The 13,134-nt window shown below is 38.9% G+C and overlaps 1 protein-coding gene across 1 annotated transcript in view; it reads left to right on the top strand.

The window, feature by feature from the left end:
- Nucleotides 1-780: 780 nt before the first annotated feature.
- Nucleotides 781-13,134, top strand: part of ARHGAP40 (Rho GTPase activating protein 40) — a 34,137-nt gene continuing 21,783 nt past the window's right edge. Inside the window, exons 1-2 of the mRNA XM_070939972.1 lie at nt 781-914; nt 8,872-9,074. Coding sequence (XP_070796073.1) covers nt 796-914; nt 8,872-9,074 — 322 coding nt within the window. The 5' untranslated portion in view covers nt 781-795. The remainder of the gene's footprint in view (nt 915-8,871; nt 9,075-13,134) is intronic.

Raw genomic sequence — 13,134 nt, 5'->3', positions numbered from 1 at the left:
TTTCTTTCTACATAGGAGAGGCATTCAGAAATGCTGTTTGTAAGAGAAATTAGAAATGCTATGATTTATTGTAGTGTTAAGGTGCTGCCCAGTTCAGCTGTAACTTTGCTGTGGATGCCAACCCTTTCCTTTTTTTTTTTTTTTTTTTGTTAAATCTCTGCAGCCTTGTTTTTGAAGATCTGTCATGGCAGTGAGCCCTAGAAAGTAGCTTGGCTTGTTAAAAAATAAAATTATTTATAGCCGCCTCTTCCATGTAAAGACCAAAACTTAACTGTCTGCCAACTTTTGCCAGGGCATTTTATGATCATTATTCCAACTACAGTCTGGGTTGGGCAAGTATTTCTGGTTTTATGTCTAATCAGCTGATGGTAGATAAGCATGGAGCAGGCAGACACTCTGGATCCAAACTGCCTGGCCTGACACCAGAACAAGTCCTGGCTTTCCACCTTCAGTTTCACATACAAGACAGGTATCCTTTGCATTTGAAGCACAAGACAGTTGACGACAATTCTTGAATGAGTGCCTGGCTGCATACTTGAAGTCATGGGTATGTTGGCTAGATTTTATCTCTCTGTTCTCACTGGGTGTATATCAGGGTAAGAGCAAAGGAGGAGGATCTACTACCCAATTAGCAGCATTCCTGAGGAATGAGTGGGAGGTGCGTTGTGTTCAGGGTTGTCTCTTGCCGAACAATCCAAACTTCTCAGCGTAGGTTCTTCTGTTCCTGGATACTTTGAGGACACAGATGAATTCATAGGTGCCTTTCTTGGTGGCAGCAAATTATCTGGGCTATCAATGAAGAAAATGGATAAATTTGGAAAGCATGGCAGATATGGATTTGTTAGAACTCGATTTCCTAGACCCCAAATCATCTTGCAGCCAGTCCTATCTTCTGGACACACAGAAGTTTGCAGGTATGGTTTGCGTTAACTTGTGTTACTTCCTCTTGAATTTACACTAGCACACAGATGTGGCATAAGGTAGAAGAGTAGTAGTATAAAAAGCTGAAATTCAGGTAAAACGACAAAACAAATTAAAAATGGCAGGAAGCTTACTAGCCATTTGCTAAAATTTACTAGCAATGTTGGAAGCTTATTAGCCAGCATTAATTGACTTCAGATTGTTATGGGATAGGGAATAAGTACCAAACTGTGTGGATGTAGAAGATAGAAGTAATTTTTAACATGCAAAATAGCTTATCAAATCTTAGAAGCTTGTAATTTCAAGAAGTCTTCATTTAATACCAGAACTAAATACAGAAATTATATGTATGCTCCGTGTATAAGTGGCATGTGATCGATTTGTTAGTTCTAGCTACAATATGTCTATTAAATAGTGTCTCAGTATAATGTTTTAGTATAATGGCTTTTTGGTGCTGACCTATACAGTATTATAATTGGATCAACTATTTATATGCCATACAGAGATGGGTTTTTTTCCTTTAGCTTCCCTCAGATGGAGTTGTGCATTGTGTAGGGAACATTAATTGCCATACAGTTTCTTTTCTAGATTTCTACCTTATTTATGATAGCACTTGTTCTATAATTAATACTGCAAAGTCTTTCTTTTACTGTTGTAAAGGTCTTACATTCTTTTTGTACAAAGGAAAAAATGGTGCTCTTTATCAGTATTAATTTTGAAAGAAATGCAGATAAATTGGCCTGTTTTAAGTTGTTCTTGCAGTCTTTTTACTTACGTCTAGAAATTGTCTTTAGGTTATGAATCCTCTGTTATATATTTGTAGGCATGATTAATAGAGCCTGTGACTACTTGACACTTACAAAATGTAATGGAAAATATATCAACACTTCAATTACTCATTCAAGTGATCACTTGTTCAATTAGTGTTTTAGCAACCACAACAGGTAAATTGGATTGTGATTGAGATGTCATCAGTTTGAGCTCTATAATTTTGGTGCCATTCTTTCCAAAAATAGTCAGAAGGAGATGGTTATTGATCCAGGTTCTTTTGCAACATTTATTTGGTTTCTTATTCTTCAGGCTAAGTGCCAGCTGTGCTGTGATTTCTCTAAACTCAGAAACTGACTTGGTGACATTCCACAAGATGACCAAACTTTGTACAGAAACTAATCGTGCATTTTCAGCCATTGTCAGTCTTTTGCAGTTTTGTTCAAAGACAAAACTTAAACATTGCCCCTTCTCTCTGTGTATTTGGCCCTGAAGTTAATCCATCTCTAAATCTTATTTCAACTAAGGTTCTCATGGTTGACATATCACCGAATTGCAGATTGCTGTTGTCTGCCAAACTACCTCATTTCTCAGTGGGAATCTGGGAAGGGGGAAGAAAGATTGCAGAAATGTTTTAGGTATGTTTTTAATTTCCATTTCTTAAGCTTGCAATTTGCAGTAATTGTTCAGTACATTTTTGGGGGGGGCTTTAGTACATTTTTCTTGGCTTTTGTTCTGGTGGGATGGGCCCATATTTTATTCCTCTACTCTTCGCAACACCTTTTATTACTTACTGAACTAGAATGACGTATAATATATTCAAAGACATGAGAGAATAAAAGCCTATTTGCCTGGTGTTGCAAAGAGGACAAACGTCGTATGCTTCACAGGAAGGAGTATTCCACAGCTGGAGTGTAGTGAACATCGACTCAGAAGACCTCTTCTGGAAAATTACTAGTCATCCCTAGTGTGAGAAGATAGCCAAAGCAGGACCTCTTAAGATGTTTAATCATGTTTTTCTGAATAAACTGCAGTTGACTTTATACAACAGTTCTAAGCTCAAACCAAACTGCTTTATGCAATTTGCATTTCTAGCCTGTATGTGAAGGGGAGTAACACTTGCAGAGGGATTTTGAGAGAGTTTAAAAGAGCCATGAAGATTCCACTTCAAAATTGATGTGTCAACATATTTCATCCCCAAGACCAAGACTCTTAAAACTTGATCTTCCGAATAGAATTTTAAGAATAAAGTAGCTCCTTAGGACAGAATTTTAAAACTTTGTCAAGATGCAGATTAACAGTGTTTAGAACCTTGTGCTTTCCTTGTTCCTGTTCATAAATTTGGTAAACTGATGCTTCATAGTTGACTGATATGTAACAATTAGAAGTTCAGAAATTAAATGAGACTTGGGTTTGTAGCATTACCTTTGTGCACACAGGGGAAAACGCAGCTGGGGGTGTTGAGAGCTGCCTGGTGGCATTATTGTTTCAGTTCCCCATTTATTCCCTAATTGATTTGGATCATTATTCTATAATTTATATTCAGGCCACCACTGAGTTGACATCAGTGAATTAAGAGCTCTGCTTTGTTCATCTCTATCTATTGGAATTTAAACCTATAAAATATCCTGTTGGGTTATCTGCCTGAAATAGGTAATCATTCACAGGTGGAGGACTGCACACAGTGGACAGAACAATGGCAATTGCAGAATACGGCTAATCCTCAGCCTATGACCACAATTAAGCCCAAAATTTATGTCGCTAAGTGAGACATTTGTAAAGGAAGTTTTGACCCATTGTACAACCTTTCTTGCCACTGTTGTTAAGTGAATCATTGCAGTGGTTAAGTTAGTAACACAGTTGTTAACAATGAATCTGGTTTCCCCATTGACTTTGCTTGTCAGAAAGTTTAAAGGGGGATCACGTGATTCCAGGACACTGCGGCGGTCATAAATATGAGTCAGTTGCCAAGAGTCTGAATTTTGATCACATGACCATGGGGATGCTGCAACAGAGGTAAGTGTGAAAAATGGTCATAAGTCACTTTTTTCAGTGCTGTTGTAACTTCAAACGGTCACTGAATGAACTGTTGTAAGTCGAGGACTACCTGTATGTCCATTGGCATGGTTGTCTTTCTAATAGATGCCATGGAAAAATAATCGATAAATTAGGATTCTCCCTCTTTGTTTTTTTTCTCATCTCAGCATAAATTAAGGTCCTTTCCCAAATAGAAGTAGTCTTCGACTTACAACCATAATTGAAGCCAAACATTCTGTTGCTAGGCAAGACAGTTTGAGTTTTGCTCCATTTTATGATTTTTCTTGCCACAGTTGTTAAGTGAATCACTGCAGTTGTTAAGTGACACAAGTGAATCTGGTTTCCCCCATTGACTTTGCTTGTTGGAAGCCGGTTGAGAAGGTTACAGATAGTGATCACGTGACCCCGGGATAGTGCAACTGTCATAAATACATGGCAGTTGCTAAGCATTTGAATTTTGGTCACATGACCAAGGGGATGCTGCAACAGGTGTAAAGTTGAAAACCACTCATAAGTCACCTTTTTTTCAGTACCGTTGTAAATGTGAAAGGTCACTAAATGAATGGTTGTAAGACAAGGGCTGCTTCTATGGCATGAAATCCCCTGACAATGTCTTTATTCTGCTGTTGCCTGTTGAAGGTGTTGCCTTCACCTTCAAAGATGGCGCCTGTTCTTAACTGAACTGGAGTTGAAGAATTGTTTTTCTCTTAAACTGACATCAACTACAAGCAATTTTGAAATGTTTCCAATCCCTTTTGTCAATAACTCAGTCAGGGGACCCTGGTGGGGGAGTGGGGAGATGAATCAGGCACTATAGGAGTATTTTAGGCTGTTGTAGGTGTGCCCCATCCCCTCCGCACACTTTCACCATCATTCTAGTTACCCTCCCACCCAAAAAATGAGGTGCAGCATTTTGAAGAAGGTTAAATATTTGCTCTTCAGAGACTGCAGGCCTAGCCATCTTTCAAAAGTTGTTACTTTCTGAAAGCTACTCAGCTGTTTCTATTGTCCTGGGACTGGATTGGACTGGATTGCCTATCCAAATTTTACACCTCAACTTCACTGGATAATTCTTCAGCAAGCGTGTAGAGGTGGTGTGCCCTTTCCCATGAGTAGTGAAACAGGAGAATGTGGTTTGAGCCACCTGTCAAATCTGCACCCTTCCCAAACACTGTCCTTGCATCACAGCTATGATTGGTGGGTGGGTAGGTGGTTTCCCACTGGCTGGTAAGTGGGAAAGTAGCAAAGTCAGGGTTCAACTAATCTCTTAGCTAAACACACCCTGCTAATCTGGAAGCAGAGGTTACCATTCTGCGATAAAGCAAAATATTGTAAAATAGAGATTTTCCTCTGATAGTATTCTGCTGACTCAGGGAGTGGAGTGGAGAGCCTTTTATCATCACAGTGGGCATGATAAATGTCTGTGCATGAAGTCAACTGTACTTACAGGCCTGTTACTCCATACTGGGTCAGTGCTGGATTCTAATTCTACCATATGTCAAAGTGTAATTCATAAAGTATTTGGATGGTATTGAGAAGAGCAGATTGAGAAGTTTTTAAAACAAGGACACAGAGTTTCATAATTATGAAAGCATGGAAGTGAAGTGCAAACATGCTGGTGAATGAAAAAAGTCTGCATTTGTTGGAACTGTGTTTGGAGCCAGGGGAAGAGCAGGGAAAGAGTTTGTAGTCTGTAAAATCTCACAAAAAGGTCTTTAGCTCTGCAGGCACCATAGAACAGATGTTAAGGCTTTGCACTGATAAATTGCATTATTTCAGGTAGAGATTCAGCCTTTTTGAATTATCCACTTTTGAAATAAAGTAGAAATTGCATGGAGGTTTAGCCACTTTAGTAAAAAAATATCTTTCTCAGTAGCTGTAGAGATTTTTACTAGCCTATGGATGGCAGCCCATATTTGTAAATAATAAAAATGGGACTACCATAAAAGCCAAGCATCAATGGATGACATTTAAAGAGATTCATGCTATTTAATGGTTATCCCATTGTCATCCAGATGTTTTTGTCTTACAATAAAAGCTGATTGAACACAAAAATGCTATCAGAATTAATCAAATCATGCCAAGCATTTGATCCCAGCCTCTGAATCAGGAGAGCTCTTCCCAATTGCAGATTGCTTTGCTATCCTCTATTTTGCTTTATTCTCTCTCTATGATGGACAGGAATGTCTTTAGTTTACATACAGATGTTTTTTAATCTCTGGGAACCATTTTTGCTGAAAAATAAGATTATAAATATAAGACTAATCTTCTGAAACTGTTCTGTAATTGTAATTCTTGTTGTTTTGTTGAGTAATCCATGCAGTGTTTGGATTACTAAGCAACCACCATCTATATACCTCTTATTTTTTCATTGAAAAGTTGGAGCTGTGCTTTCTGCAGGATGTTTTCTGCCTTATGTCCCTTCACTGTTGAGCACAGGCACAGGCAGTTGGGGAAGAATCTGTGCCCGTGATAGCGAACCTATGGCACACGTGCCGGAAGTGGCACGCAGAGCCATCTCTCTGGGCATCTGTCGCCCATTGCTCTTCTGGGTTCTGACCAGCTGGTCTTCGTGCACGCGGGAGTGCAGAAACCAGAAAAGCAGCTCCCTGACGCACATGCGCACACCAGGAAGCTGAGCTTCCGGTTTCTGGGGCATGAATGCACACTGCCAGGTGGTCTTCACACGTGCATGTGCGCCAGAAACCAGAAGTTCAGCTTCCCAGTACATACAAGCGTACTAGGGAACTGCTCTTCTGGTTTCCCATGCGGAGTGTCAGCTGCTCTTCCGGTTTCCAGCACTCCCCCACGCTCCCATTTTGGCACTTGGTGCCAGAAAGGTTCGCCAACACTGATCTATGCTGTCTGCATCTCAAACTGAAGTACAAATGGTTCTTGTAATCTGCAATTTTTCTGCAAATCCGTTCATACTCCTGCACTATTCAAAGGGTGTTCATCCCAAAGTGCATCGCTTCTCAGTCATCCAGGTCATAGTTGTCCCAAAGGTGCTTTTTGAAGAGGCAACTGGACTTCCTCATTGTTCTTTGAAGATGTTTCGCTTCTCATCCCAGATGCTTCTTCAGATGACGTTTCGGTTCTTGGATGAGAAGCGAAACATCTTCAAAGAAAAAACCAAGTCCAGTTGCCTCTTGAAAAATTATCTTTGGGACTCTGCATAGACACCATCTATATATTGCTTTCTATTGTACTTTATTTGGGGTACGGGCAGTTGGATGGTGGACATAAGATAGCAAAGGCATTGATACTGGCTTGTGGATAAATTTAAAACATGAAGTTATGAGACAGTTGCATAGTTATCAAAAATGATCAGTTTGGGGTGAACATAAGTTGTTTCTAAATAAAGGTATTTATAGGTAGGTAACTCGTACATCAGACATCTAGCCTTTCCAAAAACCCCACTGCAAATAATTAGAGGAAGTTGTTTTCAGACCAAATAGCTACAGGTTCTAGATGGTGGGAACTATACAGCGTTGTGTAAGTAATACCGGTATAAGTTGAATTTCTCTTCTGCAGTTCCTCTTGGGAATGGCAGCAGAATGGTAATTATAATGTTGATTTGGGAGGTTCTCCCTTCCCAGAATAGTATTCTGTGAATCAAAATTGGCTGTTTTTCTAGCTGCTTAATTTACTTAGCCACACAGCATTCTTGCACTGCTGGGGAGACCGAATATAAGTTGATCTGACCCTCATAGGTTTTAAGTGATTACTTACTATAATCCATTATTCAAATGACAATGCTTCAGGCAAAGACTTGGAAGCAAATGAAAGAGGGACTCGGTTTCCAATTATGTTATTCCTTCACCCCCTCACACATGCATGTTTAATTTTATTTTTTTAAAAATCCCTTTCATCTGCCATCTCCCTGCCAAGTAATTATAAGACCTTGAGAGGCTAACTGGAGGCTAGCCAATGATCTGCCCTTCTTTATATATTTTAACTTTCCTGTGAATTTCTTTCAATGCACTGCTTTCCCATCCCAGCATTGTGATTTGTTACACAGGTATGCTTTGTTCATGAATCTCTGTATCCTGGATTGTAGGACTGAGAAAATCACTGCATAAGAGGCCTGAGAATCATAAGTTCACTGAAGAAGAAGCCAGCTTTATTCAGAGGGCTTTTCCTGAATTCTGCTGTTTGCTCCAGAAATAATTAGTTAAGATTTTTCTAACTTCATGTCGTCCAAATGTGTTAGGATTACAGCTTGCAAAACAATGAGTGCTTTTCAATGTTTTTAGGATTGCAAAAAGTTTTAAGTTTGTAAAGTCCTTTGTGTTTACAGACTCACTTTGAACTCCTGATGTTCTTCTGCGTGTTCTGAAGGATGTTCTTTTTTAGGACTAGAGGAGAGGAGAGCAATTTAGGAGAGGACAAGTAAACATACGTTGTTGCCCTTGGTAGTTAAAGCTTGGGCTTATTTTCAAGCTTTAGTCTACATTGATTCATTCATCATTCATTTTAGCATTGTCTATCCACTGCAGGATAGCACTTAGCACTAGCATGTAGACTTACATACTGCTTCATAGTGCTTTACAGCCCTCTCTAAGCGGTTTACAGAGTCAGCATATTGCCCCCAACAATCTGGGTCCTCATTTTACTGACCTCGGAAGGATGGAAGGCTGAGTCAACCTTGAGCCTGGTGAGATTCGATCTATCAAACTGCTGGCAGCCAGTGATCAGCAGAAGTAGCCTGCAGTACTGCACTCTAACCACTGCACCACCACGGCTCATGATGAAGGCCTCTTCCACATGTTTCCAACCAATATGGGTGTATTGGCATGTGGAAGGAATAGACCATAATCTGCCATGCTGGTCCAATGCGGGTTGGCAGATGTGATCAGTGTTAGTCTGGAGTATTTCTCATGGTCTGTTCGCCTTGGGAGACCCTTTTGGATATATACATGTCATAGTCCACAATTTCATTTACCCACACAAGCCCCTCCGCCCTGATCATAGAAGGAGTAGTCTACATTACTGTGCAGCTAAATGAGAAATATAAGGATGTTGCAGAACCTTATCTTTTATGGAAGTTGCTGACACTCAGCCTGTTGACGCAGTAAGCTGTGATATTATACGCAATATTTATTTGTATAATAATTGGGTGTTTTCTCTCCCCTTCTCTCTTAGCACTAGAAATTGCCCTTGCAAGATGAATCACTTTTCCCGGAAGAGCTCCTCAGAGATTCCACAGTTGGAATACAGGCTGTCCCAGACAGACTCATCAAATAATCTAGCAATGGATACCTTTTGGCTTGAAGTAGAGAGCATCAAAGAAAGCACTGAATCTGAGGCTGATGAGGGCAGCCTTACAGAAGCCAAGATTCTAGAAGGTAAGAAGTAACTGTAGCTTACTAGAGATCGACTTGGAAATATGTTTTTCAAACAGTGGCTTACTGGGCATAGCAGTTGTGGCAAATGATAAGCTCTTTCAAGTAATCCTTGTTTTGTTCTTGAGATAAAAGCTATTGTGAAATGTGAGACAAAGAAAATTGTAGCCAAAGCAAATGAATTATCTAGGGAGATGGTGGTATTCCTTTTTTTTAATTATTTGTATTGAAGCAGAAGCTGAAAATTTTCTTGGGGATGATGTTTCAGTTTAAATACTTTTCTTAAGCAAGGAGTTGAACTCAGCAGTCTAAATGATGCCTTCTGATTTGATGATTCTAAATGCTAATATGTTTTGCATGATTAAAAAAAAAACTTTAGGGGAAGAAGTTTAAACATGTTTATTATTGTGGAACAGGGAGCAGCAAAAGTGTTCCAGTTCTTTGACCTCACCATCGTTCTGTCATCACTAAAGTTTGTGACTGGATGAAGCCTATCCATGCTTGTTATTGCCCTGTTATAGTTTCTATTATGAAAACTTGTCTCCCAAGGGGAGAATCAGGGTCTGGAGATTTAAACAAAGTTAGGAGCAAATAGTTCAAACTTTTTTCTCCTCTTGCCAGGATCAGAATTTTTGGCATACATTTCTGTTTTTTAATTATATGTAAAGGTTTGATTGTCTTCATGCTTACTTGGTCTTGAAACAGGAACCAACTCCCCCAAGTGCAATTGTTTCTAAATTCACATTTTGACTTTTTGCAGCACTGTTGAAAAATAAAAGTTTCAGAAAGAAAGAAACTTCCCACAAGTTTATCACAAGTATAAACTGTTCAACTATTTCTTCACCTCCTCTTAGTTAACAAATACATGAATCAGGGGTGAAATGTAAAATTTGTTACTACTGGTTCTGTGGGCATGGCTTGGTGGGGTGGGTGGGTAATGTGACTGGGTAGGCGTGGCCAACTTTTTTTTTTTTTTAACTTTTTTCTAATGCTTTGAAAAGCCTCTGCTGATCAGGCAACTCAGCTGGGATCGTCAGAGAGGCTTTTTAAAAAATGCCTCTCTGATGATCAGGCAACTCAGCTGGGATCGTCAGAGACTTTTCAAAGCATTTTTTTCACCACCTCTTCCAAGAGGTTGCAGAAAAAAATGCTTTGAAAAGCCTCTGACGATCCCAACTGAGCTGCGAGATTATCAGAGGCTTTTTTTTTTTACTTTTAAAAGCATTTTTTTGTCGGAAGAGGTTGTAGAAAAAATGCTTTTAAAAAAAACCCTCTGATGATCATGCGGCTCAGCTGGGCATGGTGGTGGGGGGGGGGCGCAGGGATTTTTGCTACCGGTTCTCCAAACCACCCGCCGCCATCGCTACCGGATCGGGTGATCCGGTCCAAACCGGGAGCATTTCACCCCTGACATAAACTCTTCACCCCATAATTCAACTCTTAATTTTAGGCAAATCTAATAAATAAGTTTTTCAATCCAAAAAATCCAGTTAGCAAAAAGTCTTAACAGAGTTCTGAAATAAACAAATTTGTTAACTAATATAAAACAAAATATAAAACTCATCATTCCATCTTGACTCTTAATTAGAAGCAAATTCAGTATACAATGTCTTTTCCAATCCAGATATCAGCAAGTCTAGAAAGAGCCTCCAAATTAACAACTAACCCATTTTAAACCTGGTCAAATATATTTCTTCTTTTTATATAAAACAATCCTTTTTTATCCATTAATCCTTGACTCAAATTTTTACAAAACTTTCACAAGCTTCTTTTGTATGTTCAGCAAGAAACAAAATTGCAATTACTCTGTTTTTTCTTTGCTTTTTCTTCAGATCATATAAATCTTTACTCTCATGGTGAGCATTGTCTTTTTTTTTTTTTTTAAATTTGATTTATATGCCGCCCTTCTCCGAAGACTCAGGGCGGCTTACAATGTGCTCAGCAATAGCCTTCATCCTTTTGTATATTTATACAAAGTCAGCTTATTGCCCCCACAACTGGGTCCTCAATTTACCTACCTTAGAAAGGATGGAAGGCTGAGTCAACCTTGAGCCTTGGCGAGATTCGAACCCTGCAGTAATTGCAGGCAGCTGGTCTTAATAATCAGCTTAATAACAGGGTGCCTTAAACCCCTGTACTACCAAGGCTCTTTTAATTTTTAGAGATTCGTTCACTGTTTTCAGTCATAAATTCTTGTTCACATTGCTTTTCATAATAATTTCAAATATATTTTTTTTCTGCTGCAATAACTTCTGGGACAGGGTGTTTATGAAAACATGCAGAGTATAGCTGACAATGTTGATTTAAAGTCCAATTGCCATTCCTCGGCGATAACTCTGAATTCCAGTATAAGTTGCTTATCTTGTTATGTCTCCAATATTGAAACTATTTTTCTGAAAAAAATGCATTTATTCTTTAAAATTAATGTCAGCATGTCTGAATATTCAAAATAAATATTACAACTTTTTCTGAGCCCTTAATTCATTTAAAACTTTATATAGTCAAAACATTGTCTTCCTTTTTTGTTGTTTATTTTGAATTTGTAAACTTTTAAAGATACCGTTTCATTTTTTTATGCTAAAGATTGAATACACTCAGCCTTGTCATTTTGAAGGTGTCAAATTTCTTTAAAACAATAAAAGGTGGTTTCCAAAGCCATGTTAGGAAGGAAGGGCAATTGTAATGTCCTTTAAAGCAGGGATCTCCAACCTTGGCAACTTTAAGACTTGTGGACTCAACTCCCAGAATTCCTCAGCCAGCTAAACTGGTTGAGGAATTCTGGGAGTTGAAGTCCACAAGTCTTAAAGTTGCCAAGATTGGAGACCCATGCTTTAAAGGGTCAAACTGCAGCTAGAGCAAGAATGGTAAATACTAAATTCCCTCAGGTCCTGATTTTCCCCAAAGACAGCTGCATTTCAATTTTCTTGTGAGAAGCAAACATATTGAGTGCAATGTGGGCAATCTTTATTTCCTCTCTCCAGAGAGGGTCAATGGACCTAATGTATTTGCAGGCTTCTTTTCTTTGCCACAGTTGTTGCTCCTCAAAATGCTGGGCCATCTTCAGTTTGCCATTTCTTCCCTAGAAGTCTAGGAATGTTCCTTGGCCTAAATTTCATAGGCAGTACTGGGAGAATAGAACTAACTGATTTTGTATATACAACTGGTAAACTGAGCATATTCCTAAGGCAAAGTCTGGGAAGTCTATGAACTAAGCCTTAGATAGATATTTCATGTAAATTTGGACAGATGGATTGATTTGCTTTCTGCTGTTTTCTGCTAGGCAGATAAAGAACAACAGTAGAGTACCTCATTGTTGATGTGAGGACTTTCACAAAAGAAAAACTGTCTCTGTGCTTGGAAAGTAGTATGGTGTGTGCATTTCTTTGAAATATCCTTATATTTTCCTGGCTTCTAAGTAATTGTTACCTAATGGAAAGAAGTGAAAGAAATGAATGCACTCTGTCAAGTAATGGGACTATTCTTGGAAATGAAGAACACCTCATTTACATTTCAAGGTGTCACTGATTCCCAACTATGGGATGTTACACTTTTAATTCGTACCAGGCTAAGCCTAGGTTCATTGTAGAGTTATGCTGGTTCTGCAAATTCTTCCAGGACAGGAGAACCAGATTTTTTAAAATTATGACACTACAATGTATAGTTTCTGATTCTTGTTTGGTCGCAGTTTGTGATTCGTTAAGATTGAAGATAACTTTTACCTAAGCCTGATACAGGAGCAGTGATGCCACAATGGTTAGAATGCAGTATTGCAGGCTAATTCTGTTGTCTGCCAGTAGTTCGATTCTTCCATCCTTCAGAGGTCGGTAAAATGAGGACACAGATTGTTGGGGGTAATATGCTGAGTCTGTGAACTACTTAGAGAAAGGGCTTTTAAAAGCACTATGAAACGGTATATAAGTCTAAATGCTATTGCTATACAAACACATTTGGGAGGGGGAGGCAGCGGGAATGCCATGTCCCCATGATGTCTTCTTTATCTTGTTCTTAGTCTATAAATCTTTCTTTTTTATGATATCATCCAGGGGAGGAAATGTGTAACATC

Source organism: Pituophis catenifer, unplaced genomic scaffold (assembly GCF_029215685.1).
Source record: "Pituophis catenifer annectens isolate HBS135680 unplaced genomic scaffold, rPitCat1.0.hap2 SCAF_3, whole genome shotgun sequence".
NCBI classification, from domain to species: Eukaryota; Metazoa; Chordata; class Lepidosauria; order Squamata; family Colubridae; genus Pituophis; species Pituophis catenifer.
This window is presented reverse-complemented; position numbering and strand designations above follow the sequence as displayed.